We start from the raw sequence: 17,358 nt of genomic DNA on the forward strand, positions 1-17,358 counted from the left end.
GAATATCCAGTTATTGAGTCACGAGAACATCATGTTTCAGGTGACTTTAAGCAAAAATAGCCATTACCAACTTGCCTTCCAATTCCATTTTTTTCTGCTCAATAATAATGAACATCTAACACTCTAAAAAACATCTTCTTGCACAACAATGGAAATATATCACTAAATTGTGCACACTTAAAAATGGCTGCAATGGGACAGGCGCGGTGGCTCATGCCTGTACTGGAGGCCGAGGTGGATGGATCACTTGAGGTAAGGAGTTTGAGACCAGCCTGGCCAACATGGCAAAACCCCGTCTCTACTAAAAATACCAAAATTAGCCGGGCGTGGTGGCGCCTGTAGTCCCAGTCACTTGGGAGGCTGAGGCGGGAGAATCGCTTGAACCTGGGAGATGGAGGTTGTAGTGAGCCGAGATTGTGCCGCTGCACTCTAGCCTGGGCAACAGAGTGAGATTCCATCTCAAAACAAAAACAAAAACAAAAAACAAAAAACAAAACAAAAAAAGCTGAAATGGTAAACTGTATGTAATGTATATTTTACCACAGTAAAAAAAAAAATGTAACTTTCTTTCTAAAATACTTGGCATAGGACAAGACAGTGCTTCTCTGGGGCATACATAAATTAAAACCTATGCTCGAAATAATTCACATTACATTAATCACTACATGGAATTAAAGTTGCTTTGCCACACTTACCTCTGACCTACTGGGCAATCTTTGCTATGCCCAAAGGACATTTTTCAATGTCCTGCATCACTTGATTCTGCTGTCAGCCCCTTCCTTGGCTCCCTGGTAACCAGCCTGGTCTGACTCTCCACTGACCACACAGTCGGTTCCTCCCTGTCTCTCTCCACTGGTTCTTCTACCTCCACCCATTTGTTGCTCAGCTACAGAGCCCATGGGTGAGCTCAGCTCTGGTAGCCTTTAGTTGCTACCTTCATCCTGAGGACACGGGGGCCTTGCTCCTGAACTTCTGAATAACAAATCTCCTGGCAAATCAATCCTCTCAGATGCCCTAAGTCTCCATCAGCTTACCAGGTCTGAAACAGAGGTCATCATCTTCCCCTGTCAGACTCATGGGAGGAAGGGAGTGGTCGGTAGCTTCAGACTCTACAGGATTTGCAATCAGAGTAGAATGCTTGGGCTGAATCCCTTTTATCACCCCATTCAGAGAAAAATCCCCTCTCCAGGTATCCAGGCAAGTCCCCTGGCCCTCCTTCACCCTTCTCCCCATTCCTCAGTCATTGAGGCTGTGATTCTGCATCCTCAGTGTCTCTCCTGCCCCATGGCCATGGCCCTCATTCAGGCTCTTCTTCCTCGCCTCACTACCACAGCAGCCTCCCAGCTCCTAGCTTGGCCTTCTTCTCCTCTTTGGCCTGCTCACACTGCAGCCTGAGACATTTCTCCAAAACATGCATCTAAGGCTTATCTTTCTCAATTGAGATCCTTCAGTGGCCTGCCACTACCTTAAGGTCATGGAGGATAGGTCTGTGTGTGTTGTTCCATCCTCCTTCCTTGGCTTTGTTATTCATAATTTAGATTCCGACCCCAATTACCCACACTACCCAGAGCGCACTAGGCTCCAGCTGACACCACAATCACCCACACTACCCAGAGTGCACTAGGCCCCAGCCAACCCCAATCACCAACACTACCCAGAGTGCACTAGGCTCTAGCTAAGCCCTAATCACCCACACTACCCAGAGTGCACTAGGCCCCAGCCAACCCCAGTCATCCACACTACACAGAGTGCACTAGGCTGCAGCCCACTCCAATCATCCACACTACCCAGAGTGCACTAGGCTCCAGCCAACCCCAATCACCTACACTACCCAGAGTACACTAGGCTCTTCTAGGATCTAAGCACCCACTGCAAATAGCAAACACCTATTCTCCCTGACCCCACAGAACTCACAGCTCAGGAGTCTCCTCTGGTGCTCACTGTCCCAGCAGGGTGTGTCTCTGCCTCTTCACTCACTAAACTCTGAGTGTGCTAGAGGGCAGGAGCACGTACTTGCCTCTATGTCCTCAACACTCAACAATGGCGAGGGTTTAGTATGTAATCAAGGAACCAACTGTCCATCCCCTGGCACCCAACAGGTCCTCACATGTTCATGGACCAAATGAGCAAAGGAGAAAATTGTGCTTCCGGGCAGGTCATGAAAAACTAAAACTTAAACTCTTTGTAGCAGAGCCTATCTGGCAGGATGTGCTGATTTGAGAAACAGTTGTTGACAACAAACTTTCATGGCTCTGCACCATTTGAGTTATATTTCTCTCTGTGCTCTCAGCCAAGAGTCTGTCTTTTCAATAACAGCAAGTCTTGGCAAACCAGTAATGATTTTGCTTCCCACTAGATACATTTGGATGTTTTCAAGAAGCCTAATGTTTTGCTTTTTTTTTTTTTTTTTACTTGTTTTCAAGGTGACTGATTTATTTCCTCTTTTAATTTGCTTTTAAGAACATAAAACAAAACAAAGTCAGCCCAATATTGCTCTCTTACACTCCTGAACAATTTTTTCTGGTCGACTCAGCTTTTAGCTTCAGGTCCCATCCTGTCTGTCCAGGTGTGGAAAAAAAAAACTCCCAGGGAGTGTAATAGGATTCCAGCCAGCAAACATGTGGTAAGAGAGGCGAATGGAGCAAGCAGGAAAGGATTTCCAGCAGGGGCCAGCAAGGGCAAGGTTGTTGACATGAGGGCAGGGTCTGGAACCCTGGGGAAAGGGAAGCTGTTAACCATTAATCTTACCCTATCACAGCATCTCTTCCCAGCTCACTTTATAGATTGGCACTGGCGCAGCAGCCACACAGCGAGGAAGGATGGAAGTCCAACAACTCTAGGTACTAGTGTGGACTTGAGACTGGCACATCTAGGGGGGTAAGAGGAAGCACCCCTGGTTTCACTGCCCCCACTCCCACCCCAAGAAATCTTCAACACTGAAGGAGGCTAATGGCTAAGAATTCAAAAGCCATAGAATTCTAAAACTGGAAGTTACGTTGAAGCTTAATAGTTTTCCATTTGTTTTGTTTTCCATTCGTTTTCTCCACGAGTTATCCCAGGAAGCGATCGCACAGCTACACAAAACTTGGTTTAAATCTCACCCCTTACTTTATAGAGAGGGAGACACAAGCTCAGAGAGATCTCACAATCTGTCACAGTCACCGTCAGTCAACTGTGGAGTCTGCAATCCAGCTCAGATCTCCTGATTTTCAGATCTTTTCAGTTCCCCTTTTAGAGTAGTGAACAGCTTTGTTTCAAATGAAGCACAGACACACTACTGAAATTACAGTCTGGAAAAAACCTAGTCCGTAAGGTTTTGACGCACAGTTTAAGAACAGCCTCCCCTGTGTGGAAAAGCATCCAAATACTCTAATTTTAAAATGCCCAGATATCTCTGAGTATTTGCTACTATTTTCCTCTGATTTGGACATAGATCTACCTTCACCAAATTCAAAACACCAAAAGATATATGCACTGGAAAGCCTATCTGTACATTTAGGCAATAGCTACATGTTTTCTTGCACAGACTTCTGGACAGAAGACTGGGCAGATGGGTCTCAGTGATGCCACTGGCCGCTTATTCTTTCTCTGTCCTCACATTTCCATTTTTAATATGCAGGTGAGATGATATATCCTTACATGCCCTAGAGACATTTGCATTTTTTCCAGAGAAATGTCTATAGAAAGAAAAGTCCAGGTTTTGGCGAACATATAGGTAGAGATAGAGAGAAAGGCCTGACTAAATTTTTATTTGAAGGACTGGCACAATTTTGAGAAAAATCAGTCTTCAGTGGCATGTTGTGGCTCCCTGCTGGATGGCTCACCCCTCCAGGCTCTGACCCATGACCAGTGGCCCTGCCTAACTGGCCACCACAGCATTCTTGCCTTCCCAGGGGTTGGAACTGCCTCACCAGATGCTTCTATTCTTACTTACCCTGCAGTGAGCCCAGAAGCTCTGACTGCTCAGAGGTGGGATAAGGGAAGACAGTGGGGTACAGAGCAAATGCCCTGTTACTTTTTGCTTAGAAATTTACTCCTTTGCTTTTCGCAGTTTGCCCGCAGGGTTAGTAATGTGTTTCCAGTGAAGAAAATGACCAATGGAGAGACCTCAATCTGCTCCAATTTCCCTGTTGTGCCCATCTGAACCTTAGTAAAATCAAAATTCCTTTGAAGCTTAAAAAAAAAAAAAAAGATTTGTCGGCCAGGTGCGGTGGCTCATGCCTGTAATCCCGGCACTTTGGGAGGCCAAGGCGGGCGGATCATGAGGTCAGGAGATCGAGACCAGCCTGGCCAACATAGTGAAACCCTGTCTCTACTAAAAATACAAAAAAATTAGTTGGATGTGGTGGTGGGTGCCTGTAATCCTAGCTACTTGGGAGGGTGAGGCAGGAGAATCACTTGAACCTGGGGGGCGGAGGTTGTAGCGAGCTGAGATGGCACCACTGCACACCGAGACTGTCTCAAAAAAATTAAAAAAAAAAAAAGTTTGTCAAAGGCCTTCGATAAACTCTGACTCATTTCCTTGCTGGAAAAAGCCTTGTGAGTGGAGTTGGTCCCACCAGGAGAAGGGCTTTTTGCCCTGAGAACTTGCTGCTACTGGGAAGGCCTACGTATCTGAAGATGGGGAAACCGGGTGGAGACAAAGAGACGACCGAGCACGTATTCATGTGAAAGTTTCCCTTCACCCAAATGCAGAGCAAATGTTTGCTCCTCAGAAGCCCAAAAGGTAGCTGAAGCCATTTCTAGTTGACATCGGCAATCTCCATTCTCTTCATTCCACACTTTGACAACTCACTCTGTGGAGCCATTTGGCTCAGTCAAATTTTTTTTTTTTACATATATAGCATAGTGCTGATGCTTAAAGATCCTGTTGACTGAAATATGTTGCAAGGAATATTAGTTCAGGGAAATATCAAAGTGTAAAAATATATGGGATAGTGAGAAAGAAAAAGCTATCCAACACCAGCACATTAGAAATTACTCAATCACTTCTGTCATGTGAAAAAGGGATCAGCACCCCACCCAGAGCAAACTCAAACTCTGAGTCTATTACCAGTTAAGTCAAGACTTGGCTTCTATTTTTGCAAAGTAATCAGTAACTGAGTCAGCTGTGAAATTCCTGGTTGCTCCTTGATCTTGTGTAACATTTATCCAATCATTTAGGCTGTTTGGGTTGAAGGAGGGTTATTACAATAAGAACATCTTTGAGAGACTTTTTCAAGAAAATTGTTCATTGTTGGGGGGAAAAACCCCTTCATTTGCCCACAGGAACTAAGGTTTGGTCTTTCTGTCAGCAAAAGGTATTGTTCATTATTTCAAACTGGGAAAGTGTAGCTGGTGGGGGGCAGTTAGAAGTGGAGAGGGGAAAAGGTAGAGATCAAGTTAGAAGAGACATTTTTAAACAGTATTTTTTATTTAAAAAAATTCTCTCCCACAGGACTTACTACATCCAACATCAAATCAACTTAAAAAACCACCATCTCTCATGGCTCCATTTGAAGAAAGACACATCCTTCACAGTGCTATATTACCTTGTCTGTGATATTATGGATCCTGGTTAGGAAAAGGATTCATACCACAACCAATCACATCCGCCTATGCCGAGAAGTGTCCATTTCTTTAGGCTGAAAATAAGACTGTACTTTCATAAACAAATAGGAAAATGTGATCTATTGCTTCTTTTCTTGGTCCGTGCCCCTCGCCTTGCTAAGTCAGTTTTTCGACTGCCTGTGTGTGTGTGTGTGTGTGTGTGTGTGTGTGTGTGTGTGTCCAGAGGCCACTGATCCAGTCCAAGTGTATTTAGAAATTAGTTCAGTGGCTCACAAAGGTCTTAGAGGCCACTACTGTGCTGGGGAAATCCATTGAGCTTGGCTTGTTCTCTCTTGCTCTTGCCAATGTGCACTCTGCTTCCATGCAAACACTCCTTAGGAAGGTGCCAGTAATCTCTATTTTATGTACTAATTACACAACCACATCTCCCTTTGGCGACTTGAGGGAAACAAACATGTAAAGTGTAGAGTATTTAACTGGAATGTACTTTAGAAAAACTCCAAAGCAGAAAAAAAAAACCTTCAGCAGCCTTGCAAATAAAGCAGAAAACTTCCACAAGTCAGCAGCATTTCTCAAAATGAAGAGTCCACCCTTACGGCAAGCCATACAAGAAACTAAAACTGCAAAAATCATTACTTTCCCTACTTACATTGCCAAGCACCTGCAAGACTAAAAAAAGAATGCTATCCAGTTCTGTTCTGAGAAAGCACAGGCTTTTCCAGCAGATGCATTAAGTGAGATAAAAACCTTATGGTTGGAGGAAGAAAAGAAGTTGGGGCCATTACAAATGTAACTTCCAAATAATCAATGTCCCAAAGTTTTAAACTTCCCTTTAGAGTTAAGAAGTACTTCAACCCTGTGACCTGGCTTATCAATAATTTTCTTCAAGTAAAACAAATTTCCAAGCATTACCTAGGCATAAATACTACTGTGTATAAAATGCTAGCAAGTACATTAATATGGATATTCAGTGACTCCGCTTTATTGACTCAGCTTTATTGACTGGGAGTTGCTGTCTTAACTTCTTGTCACCAGCCTCTGCCTTCTCCCAAGACTGCCATGTGTGCAGAGACATGGGTCACCCCAACCATATCCTACCCCAATCCCACCTGCCCATTATGACTATTTCCTTTTTAAATTCTCCCTTTATTTCCTTTTATTCTTCTCTCAGAAGCTTTGCTCTTTTGGCATCTCTCAACTAACTCTCCTAAATTTTCATTGTTTAAATATCTCAACAAACTCCGAGTCATCATTCACAGCCCTTTGGTTTAGTTTAGTTGTGTAACCCCAAATACTTTATTAGGTCTAACAGTGGGTCAATCACTTGTTGATACTTGGGACATTTTCACTGCAATGGCATTTGTCATGATATTTGTTTAATTTGTGGTCCCTATCTAAGAAAACATGACCAGTTATTTATGCCCTGCTTTATTGCAGAAAAAAACCTAAGGCTGCTTCCACTAAATAACATACACACTAAGATACACACAAAATAACACAAATTATGGAGGAAGAAAAATGGGACAAAGCAGACATTATAGTAGGGAAGTTAAGATGAAACTAGGAGAGAGGTCGGAATTTAAAGCTTGTGTTATCAGACCCACACACAAATATTTACATCAGTGGTTGAAAAATTATGGCCCACTGGCCAAATCTGGCCCACCATCTGTTTCTGTAAATAAAGTTTTATTAGAACACAGCCACACCTGCTCATTTACATATTCTTTATGGCTGCTTTCAGGCTACAATGGCAGAGTTGAGTAACTGTGACAGACCATATGGCCTGCAAAGCCTGAAAAATTTCCCACATGGAAAAAGTTTGCCAATGTCTGGGTTATATGATTCTGTGCCTAAGAGACTGGAGGAAAGCAATCTCCTAGGGTAGGTACTTTCTTTGAATGGTTCTGAAGTGGAAGAGAACCTTCTGCTATAAACAGCTCACTATGTAATCTAATGAAAACACATCTTCAACATAATATTTTGTAGTAAATATAACAACTGGCTTCAGAGGTCAATGGCATGATGTCACAGTGCAAGTCAGTCAAACAATTCTATGAATATGTGAGGTGGAAACAATGCCGTTCAGGTACAATTCACTCCTGGTCTGGCTTCATTCATGGACAGTCTCTCCAGATGGCAAATGCCAGTTACACAGGTAGCCCTTCCCTACCCTCCTTCCTTGACACTGGCAGACATGGCTAATGGATCAAGGTGTTCTCTTCTGCTGAGCCCCAAAGTCTCCTCAGAAGTCTTCTCCCCGTTCTCTGGCAGCTTCAGCCAGTCATTAGTAGTTGGCATGCAAGATAAAACCAATACACCATCTTTGCGGTAAGGTAATTTTCCATGAACACTCTCTTGCCTGGAGGTGGTGAGGCTGAGGTTATATTCTCTGCAGTGCTCCTGAAGCACAACTATTCCATTTTGTCCTAGTGCAGAGCTGTCCCCTTTTATGGCCATTCACGTGAGAGGACTGGACTGCCCTCCCCCTGTGAGAATGGAAGCCTGACAAGGACGGCTGCCCAGAGCAAGGGTTCCGGCGCACTTGCACACATGTGGGCCAAGGGATTGCCTGAGGGCAGGACCAGGAGGCTTCTCCAGAAAAGTGCTTAGACCTGTTCCTCTGCACAGACTGTCAGGGGTCAGGGCCATAGACAACGGCACAGGCATTTTGCCCGGGGAGGTTCAAGCCCCATACTCGCATTATTTATTCAAAGAAACAAAGTCCCCAAACACCATCAGCCAGGCCCACTCATCTTGTCATGCGTATCTTCCTAAAGAACTTCCCAAGAGACAAGGGTTCTAAGACAAATGCAAGTAAACTGGAAAAGGTGATTTCTAAGCAACTACAATTCAGTTAAACATTGATGACAAAACGGCCAACTACGGATCTAGAAGAATATACCGGTAGCCTTTTTCTGTGTCTGCTCCTTCCTGTGACAATAAAACTATGTCCTGAATGGATTATATTTCTAGTGGAACAAAAATTTTAGCTATCTAAAAGAAGTCTTTAATATGCAAATTTAAGAGAATTAGAACTATTCTTATGTTGTCACACTGGAAATTGCTACTTAATCTATACCTGACTGCTATGCGTGTGGTCAAAGAAAGAGAAAAAGACAAAACACATGGTAAATCTTACAGTATTCCCAACAGATCTTTCCACAAAGTGACTAAAAAGTATATAGCCAGTAAAGAAGTAAAATAACCACGCCTAAAACTCTTCTTCTCCTTATGGGTGTGTGGTTGTGTTCTAGCAAACACCACCTACAAATAAGTGAAACCTAACTATATTCAGCAGAGTTAACACAGCCAACAGACAAGATAGATCAATGAAAGAAATGTCTCACCCTCCTAAAAAGACCAAATACTAGCAAATGCTGTCATTTACTTTTCTAGTACCAATGCTTAGGTCTCAGTTCCAGACCACTTAAGGACACAACTGTGGACATGAGAATGTGGAAAGTTTGGATTCTGTGTGGATACCCAATTATGCACCAGATAGAAGCACACAGGATGTCAATGCAGACAATTCTGAAGAAAACCGAAAGCCTCTCCATATCAGGAAAGAACCGATCGCCACTCCTCCAAGCAATTACGCAACCTCCCGTGTCCTTTGATGTGCACTGAGCCCGAGCTGGAGATCAGGATTGAGTGAAACGTTTCACGGCATCACCTGAAAAGCCTCTTTCACAACACTTGAGGCCTTTAATGTTTGTGTTTCCACAAAACTGCCAGCCCACACGAGCAGCATGCACAGTATTTTTCCCAGAACCTCCCAGGCAACAATACTTTTGCTAAATTCTTTCAAGACTAGTCGTGAAGGCTCCTACTTACGTAAAGCATACAAGGTGAGAATGATTCCAGCCAGGCAAAATCCTTCAAAGAACCTGAGTGTGCTGAACATTGTCACATTCACTGACAGTGCCACAGTCAGTCCAAAGATCAGAATGAAGATGATGGAAAACAGCAGCACAGGCCGCCGGCCGACCCTGCATATGGAGAGGGAAAAAGTTAGGAATCACTGTGAAACAAGACAATGACGCTAGATGCTGAAACCCGGTGTCCAGCAGGCACTCAATATATGTTGAATGAGTACTGGGTAAAAAGTCCTGTGCCATCTATACTCATTCACTAGATCCTAGGCTACTATGGGTAAAAAGGGAGATTTAGCCCAACCCCCTAATTCTCGAGATAAGGGAGGAGAGATCAACCAATTACAGAGTAAGAGAATTCAGACTTGAGCCCAATTCCTGTTGCTGAGTCTATTTCTGAGTGTATAGTGATATAATTCAAGGCAAGGGGAACAAAATTAATAATTCTCCAAACAGGAACCTTGATACACCCAGCATAAAAAGTCTTGAGAAATCATTGACCTTTGGGATTGGATCAAAAGTCAACATGGTCACCAAGCAAAGCGGCTTTGTTTCCTCTCCCCAGGTTGTTAACTAAGTCAGATACCTGATCCTACACACAGCCTATCCGAGCCAGGGCCAAGCCATCTGTCAATTTGTTTCAGCTACACGACGAGAAGTAATTTTTAAGGGATCACACACTAAGGTAAGACAGCGTGAACTTTAAATGCCCAGTGACCTGATAGTGAGCTGACAGTGCAGCCCCTCGGCTGGACCGAGAGGCAGGGAGCCCAGGCTGTGATGATTCTCTGGAAAGGGCCACAGATACCCTCAATTCGTGGGTTCTGGAGCTGGCCAGTTTCAGATCAGTGACCACTAGGGGGCGATGTGCTTCTAGAGTGCCTGGGAGGACAGTAGAGGGTGGTCCACAAGAATGGGAAAGTCACCAGTTCCTGTGGCCCCATGCTAACTTTCCATCTTTCCTTCATTAACTGATTAAAAATAAAATGGCAACAGTAACTCTCCATCAAACACGATTGGCTTGGTCTAAAGGATAACTCAGAGAAATGGGGGCAGAGTGGATGCTATTTGCCAGGAGAAAAAAGGGGGAAAAATCCAGACCTCCTGTCCCCAGTACCACAAAGGGTAGCTGAGGGGCTCGAACTGTCCTAGACGTGTTAATTACAAGACAGCTACATGCAAGTAAAATGCCCAGAAAAGACAAATATACAGAAACAGAAAGTAGATTTGTGGTTGTCCAGGACTGGGGGGTGATGTTTCCATCATCCTCTGAGGGGATGGGAATGTTTTAAATTCAGAGTGTGGTGATGGCTGTACAACTCTGCAAATATACTAAAACTCATTCAATTGTGCACTTAAAATGGGTGGGTTTTATGGGATGCAAATTATATGTCAATAAAACTTCAAAAAAAAAAAAAAGTAAGGCATGGCCTTACCCTATAGAGATAGATGGAATTTTAAGAAAATACAGAGAAAGGAACAACAGGATGAAATTACACTCAGAACTTTTAGTTCTAACCATTCCCATCAGTCACTTTGGTTTAGTGAAACAAGGTCAAGGCTGGGAGCTCAATGTAAGTCAATAATCTCACCTGGAGATTGTAGCCATTACTTTCCCTTGTCCAGTGCTGGGATCAGGAAGCCCTTACCAGCAAAGACTGTGTAGCTGATTTTGTCCAAATCTAACTCATTGACAAAAATAAATTTAAAATACAGCTTTAGTCATTCTCCTAAAATGAAGAAAAATGAACTAACTCTAACATTTTGCATTACCCTTGACTTTCCTGGTCTGTGAAATGGGGATAAGCCTTGACTTCCCTGGTCTGTGAAATGGGGATAAGCATCCCACGTTGTGGAGTGTTGAGATCCTTCACTAGGGGGGATGATGGGCACAGATGCAATGCCTGGCACAAAGGAAATAATGAAATGTTGTAGTGCTCATTCCTTCCTGCGTTTCTACGTCCCTGATGCCTACCAAACATGGTTTGCTCTGTTCTGATATTTTAGAAAAGATGTTCGATTTTTTTAAGCGTGTAGCAACCATTCTAAGTCCCTGCCTCCCGAAAAATGGTTGCTAAAATCAACAAGTAAAACTTATCAAGGTCTACAGGGCAAACACTGTCTTTGAAGTCAGAGTGTGTTGGTTCTGAATCCAGGATCACCACTTCTGAACTATGTGATCTTGAGTAAGGCCAGGCTTGTTCAAATGAGCCTGGAGTTCCCTTTGGTAAGGGCCAATTAATGTCTGCTTCATAATGTTATCGACAGGAGTGGATATGAACAAATGCTTCAGCAAGCGTTCAATACATGTTAGTTACAAGCATGGATGGTTCTCCTAGAAACTGGCTCCCAGGGCAGAACCCTCTCAGAGAGGACTGATAAAGCCACAGTCCTTGTCCGTAATGCAGAGGACTTTATCACTTAGGATCTGTGGTGGGCAGAACAATGGTCCTCAAATCTGTCCATGTCCTAATCCTCAGAACCTGTGAGTAATTTACCTTTCATGGCAAAAGGAATTCTGAAGATGAGATTAAGCTTAAGGACCCTGAGATGAGGTGACTTTCCAGGTAGGTCCAATCTAATGACAAGGAAAACCTCCCCTGGCTCCAGGGAACCAGAGAGGTAGTGGTGTGAGAAGGACTTGACTTGACATTGCTGGCTCTGAAGACGGAGGATGGGGCCATGAGCTATGGAATGCAGGTGGCCTTTAGAAGCTAGAAAAAGCAGGGAAGCAGATTATCTCCTAGGTCTTGCAAAAAGGCATGCAGCCCTGCTGACACCCTGACTTTAGACCGGTGAGAGCTTTGTTGGACTTGTGAACTGCAGAGCTGGAAGATCATTCATTTGGGTTTTGGAAGCCACCAAGCAGGTAGCAATTTGTAACAGCAGCCATAGAGAACCGACACAGGGTCTCAACAGGAAACAGAGGTCCCACTCAAATGAAGTGACTGGAGGAGATGTTAATAAAGGGATTATTTACAGAAGAGTAAACAAGCTGAGAGGGAACCCACAACAGACGGTGTTTGACCTTGCGGCTCTCGACAGCAGGGAGTAGGGGAAGGATGGTCCTGGCCCCAGAGAGAAAGAGGTGCTGTGTGGAGGTCATGGACAGGAGGTGGCTGGCCCCTCCAACCTGGCAGAGAGCAAGCTGGGCATACAAGTGCCTGACCTCACTTTCCTCTCCCCTGAGGATCTACAGCTGGTGCTCCCCACTGGCCACACTCGGCCAGGAGCTGGCGGGCAAGGGGTCCTCTGTGGAAGCCCATACTGGCCAGCTTCCCAGGGCAGGCTGGGGAAGGGGGCAGAGGGCTGCTGCAGTAACAAACACAGCGAAGAAGTGAGCGCATCCCTGGGGCCACCGGCCATCGGCCCTCCCACCCACCTGAGCTAGCAGATTCTATACCAATACCCAGTGAACATCCCCAGACAAAACTTGGTGTCAAAAACGTAACTTTTTGAAGAAAGAAGTGTACTACTTAAATGTTACTAAATGCTGACTGCAGCCTTAGGAAGCATATTGTATGACTTGATCCACTTCCCCTGCAGCCATGAAACTGGGCCCATAGCCGAGAGGTCTGGAGTTCCCTTTAAATGGGTTTATTTCCTTTTAAGCAAGGCTCAAGCAGGGAGTCAAATGCCAGAAAATGGAGTTGGAAAATACCAAGCTTTCAAACTGAAAGGGAAGCCCACTCAAAATGTTCAAAAACTACCACTCAGGCAGCCTGCCCCTGATTCCCGGGGCACCCCCTCAAGCTTGCCCATCTGAGGAGGAACCTCAGAAAAGCAACAGCAGAGAAATGGTTTGCGATGTCAGACTTCTGGTTACTCTAAGAGCAAGATCCAAACTTTTTTGTCCTCAGGCCTGGTGTGTGATCAGGGAGGCCACATCACATGTGTGTACAAGAAGAAAGTTAAGAAAACAATCTTTAAACAATTTAAACTGTTACAGACTGGTTCATTCATAAAAGTCGATTTTTACTTTTCTATTAAATTATTTATTGAACAAGGACACTACAACCCCAGTTGAGTTTGCATTTTTTTAGAAAGACAGTGACATGGATTATATTAGTATATTTTTCTAACCTATTTCAATGTAGATTTCTGGGAAACGGTATATTTTAGACCAATATAGCCCACACTAGAAACCTATGAACTCAAGTATTTGGTTTAAAAAAATAAACCCTGTGTTGCCTCTACCAAAGAAAGCCCCCAAGAGGTCCCCTGCGTAGGTCTCCAGAGGTCACTGACTGCTTCTCTGTTGCTGTCCACAGAGAACGTGTCCATGAGAAGCACTTGCAAATCATGATGAGGCAGATGTCAAGCACACAGGAAATCACATTACATGTCAGCTCAAGGAACTCCCAAATACACGCTGGGTTTTGGAAGAAATTTTCCACATGTGTAATGTGACCCTCTGCTGCTGTCCGCCCAGGCACTTGCCTTGGCCAGCATTCTCAGTTAACTGAGGTGCAGAGGTCACAGAACCTATAGAATTTGTTCCATATCACTCTGGGCCCTTATATCCTCAAGGCCAAGATGTCTTGATTCACCAAAAAAAAAAAAAAAAAAAAAAAAAAAAATCCTTTAAAGATAAAAGAATGTAAGCTGGGGAGACAGTTACACTACGCCTCTCTCCTGAGCAATCTCGCTACTTGAAAAACCTGTCAACATTGTGCAATTGCCTCCCTGCTTAGACACATCACCGCTGCTGCCCCTGTGACCACAGAATGCCTTAAATAAAAGCGCTGCAGCATCCTGGTGGAGGGGCAGGCTCTGAGGCCACGTGGTGGCTGAGTTTCAAGTCCTGGCTCTCCAGCTTAAAGCTGAGTGAACTTGGAGATTTTACTTACACTTCTCTGCTTTTTCAACTGTAAAACACAGGTAATAATAGCATCTCCTATTAGGGGTGTTGTAAGGAGATGTTAATGTATGGAACTACTTAGCACAGTGCCTGCTACACGGTAATCTTTCAGCTGCTAATGTTATCATTATTGCATATGCATTCTCACCTCTGGCCACCACCCTCCCCTGCCCACAGCGCCCATCTGTATTACCGAAATGCTCTTTATCACTCAAGGTGCAGCTCCCTACAGACCCCACAGAGGCATCTCCTGGCCAAGCCAAGGACTGCCCCTCTCCAAAATCTACGTGACATTTAGAGGAGCTAATCAGCATTGCCTGACTCATTCAGCTCGCATGGGGGAAGGGTCTTTAGCTTCCCCATCCCCTATTTTTTAATGCATCTTCTGCATCTGCCCCTTAGTGCATCCACCCCCTGCAGCCCTGCACATAAGTCTTCAAGCTCTTTCTAACGAAACATCAAAGGTTAGAAGTAGATGGGGCTGCAGGCTGGTTTTGCTATATTCTAGAAGCTAGAGAATTGCTTTGAATTTAAATTCACACTTCCAAATGATCTGCTACATGCATGGGCCATTTCTCCGAGCTCTGCATTCTCCACGTGGCAGCTTTGGCCTTCTGCTCTGGCACTGGGAAAAGACAGTCATGGTAAGCTAACACTGACTATTTTTCTTTAGCCAGCAAAGGCGTGCTGTGGCCTCCAAAGGTTCATGCGGCGGGCACGTTGGTACTCACCAGTCAGCAATGCATCCAGTTATTAGGTAGCCAAAGATTAATCCAACCAGTAAGGAGAACTTAGCGATATGGACCTTCCAGGCATTATCACACACAAGATCCCACTAGAGAGGGGCAAATAGAAAATAAATCAGAGAGAAACATACACAGAGCTAGTCGTACTCAATTATAAGGGCAATACAATAACCCTGTAGGGACCACCGCACCATTGCCAGTACCATGCCACATACACCAGTCAGAGTCTCTTCCACGGTTTTGAAAATCCAATGAGACATATAATTTGCCCACACAAGGAAATGTAACATTTTAGTCTGGGACAGATTATAAGTCTGCAAAGAATGACGCGGGAAGTCTGGGGATGTGTATTCTTCTGTCCCAACCACCACGGGAAATGTAAACTGAGGCAGAGGTGGGCAGCCACGGAGACCACGCATCCCTGAGGACCAGTGGTCCCTCACCATGAAGAGCTGCTCTGAGTGCCCAGGGGCTGGGAGACCCTGTCAACTTTCTGCATGGGCATCGCGATGACATGAGGAGGTCAAAAGTAACTTTTGCATTTTCATCCCAAAACATTCCCCAAACTTTACGAGGAGTCTTAAAAATAAAGGCGAGCATTAGTAGTAAATGTTGAAATATGAACTTTAACTAAACATTCTATTTTGCCCTTGGAAGTGTCCCTTGCGTTTTCCCATGTTTCCCTCTAAAGCCATCTGCTCTCCTTGGAGAGAAAGCCGGTCAATTAGTAAATATAACATTCAGACTATTATATTGTTTAATAAGAAAAATACAAACAAATACAAATCTTCTCATTTTTCTTTTCTCCACTTGCAGAATCAGGACATAAACCCCTGTTTGTTCCCTCTAAGGGATGTGTGTCCAAGTGTGGACTCAAATCCACATGCAGCTTTCATCTGGGCCAGAGGGGCACATAAGCAGGGTCCCTGCTGGCCAGGCCATGGAGACACAGAGCCGGGGGTCTAGATGCCCCTGCTTCTGCTGCAAAGAAGTGGGCAAAGCTTCTGGTCTGGACGCGCAACTCCAGGTCAGTGGAGACGGGGGTGGGGTGGTGCAGGGAAGAAGCTGAAGAAATTCACGCCAATGCATTTGGGAACGCCAGAGCGGGAGGTGTTCTGGGAGCAGAGGCAGGATTGGAGGGGATGGGGAACATGGAAGGTGGTGGGCTGACCCCTGATCCTAGTTCTGTCTTCTTAGATGTCTCCCCCCGCCCTTTGTCTCTATGCTACCCAGACTGCAGCACAGAGGATCCTTAGAGGGCACTGTAAGCTCAGGTCCTGCCCCATGTTTCCAAACTTCCAGAGCCTTATCGAGGCCCCTGAGGCCACAGCTGTGGTTCTCAGCTTCACTAAAATTCAGGAAAAGCCAAGCTGTGTCAGTGGATGCAGGGAAAGGTGCCTGGCTGGGATAAGTAGAAAGCCACTGCCTGTCACAATGTCCCCACTTCTGCCCTGGACTCCTTGGGACACACACTGGCTCGCTGATGCCCCCAAAACAGGTATGCTTTCCAGAGGTCTGAGGAGGGTGACTTCTTTTTCTACCCCATCTGCTTCCAGAGTGATTTGCAACGCCAGGCCCAGGAAGAAACGGAATATGGGAATGTAAGCACAGACTGCACAAGGGCCTCATCAATAAAAGACGGCTTGGAATTCGCTGTTGTCAGGGTTTATTCATGAATTTGGGGAACAGGGCACTGCTGGTTGCACAGATTCTTAAGAATTTAGACACAGGAGCTCCTTACAGGGTTAACTTCCTTCCATGATTGCTCCAGTGGTCCTCAAACTGCTCCAGGGACCAGCAGCATCAGCACCACCTGGGGACTAGTTAGAAAAGGCAAGTTCTTGGGCCCCATCCCAGGCCCACTGAATGAAGACTCCTGCAGGTAAGCACAGCAGTGTGGTTCGGCAAACCTGCCCTGCAACTCTGAGAACTACTGGCCAACACTGCCCTGCCATTTTGAAGACAATGAATGAGCTTCACTGTCTTGGGCTGGGGTTCAAACAACTCCCAAGAGCAGGGAGAAGCAAAAACGCTGTGGGAACCATGCAAAAGACTACTGGCTGCTGCGGCTCTGCTCTGCAAATGCAGGGTTGTACAGCTAGGTGATGAGTTCAGTGAGCTTTTGGAGGCAAGCCTGGAAAACGAACATTCACATATGTATGCTGTTTCTAGGAAAAAATGTATTTTTGATAATAAAAACCTTTCATCACGCAACCTATTTCTAACTTCAGGAATACAGGTTTTGCCTTAAAACGTGAGTGACAGCTTCATAAATCACAGTGGGTGCACATTCTGTTTTTCCAGCTTGGTTTATACACTCTGGGAGAGG

General features: G+C 44.9%; 1 protein-coding gene across 6 annotated transcripts in view; it reads right to left on the reverse strand.

Annotated features, from left to right (window-relative positions):
- The window catches only part of SLC22A23 (solute carrier family 22 member 23), a 186,265-nt gene that overhangs the window by 130,508 nt on the left and 38,399 nt on the right, over positions 1–17,358 (reverse strand). For 5 of the 6 annotated variants that reach the window (XR_008625543.2, XR_008625542.2, XM_014345207.5 and 2 more), the window contains exons 2-3: positions 15,015–15,118; positions 9,385–9,539 (exon numbers count right to left, since the gene is read on the reverse strand). The exons of the other annotated variant lie outside the window; for it this stretch is intronic. Coding sequence is in view for 3 of the 5 variants with exons in the window: in XM_014345207.5 (XP_014200693.2) it covers positions 9,385–9,539; positions 15,015–15,118 (259 nt within the window). In the remaining 2 variants the exon portion in view is untranslated. The remainder of the gene's footprint in view (positions 1–9,384; positions 9,540–15,014; positions 15,119–17,358) is intronic. 6 annotated transcript variants of the gene reach the window in all.

The sequence above is a fragment of the Pan paniscus genome, chromosome 5 (assembly GCF_029289425.2).
Source record: "Pan paniscus chromosome 5, NHGRI_mPanPan1-v2.0_pri, whole genome shotgun sequence".
In the NCBI taxonomy this organism is placed as follows: Eukaryota; Metazoa; Chordata; class Mammalia; order Primates; family Hominidae; genus Pan; species Pan paniscus.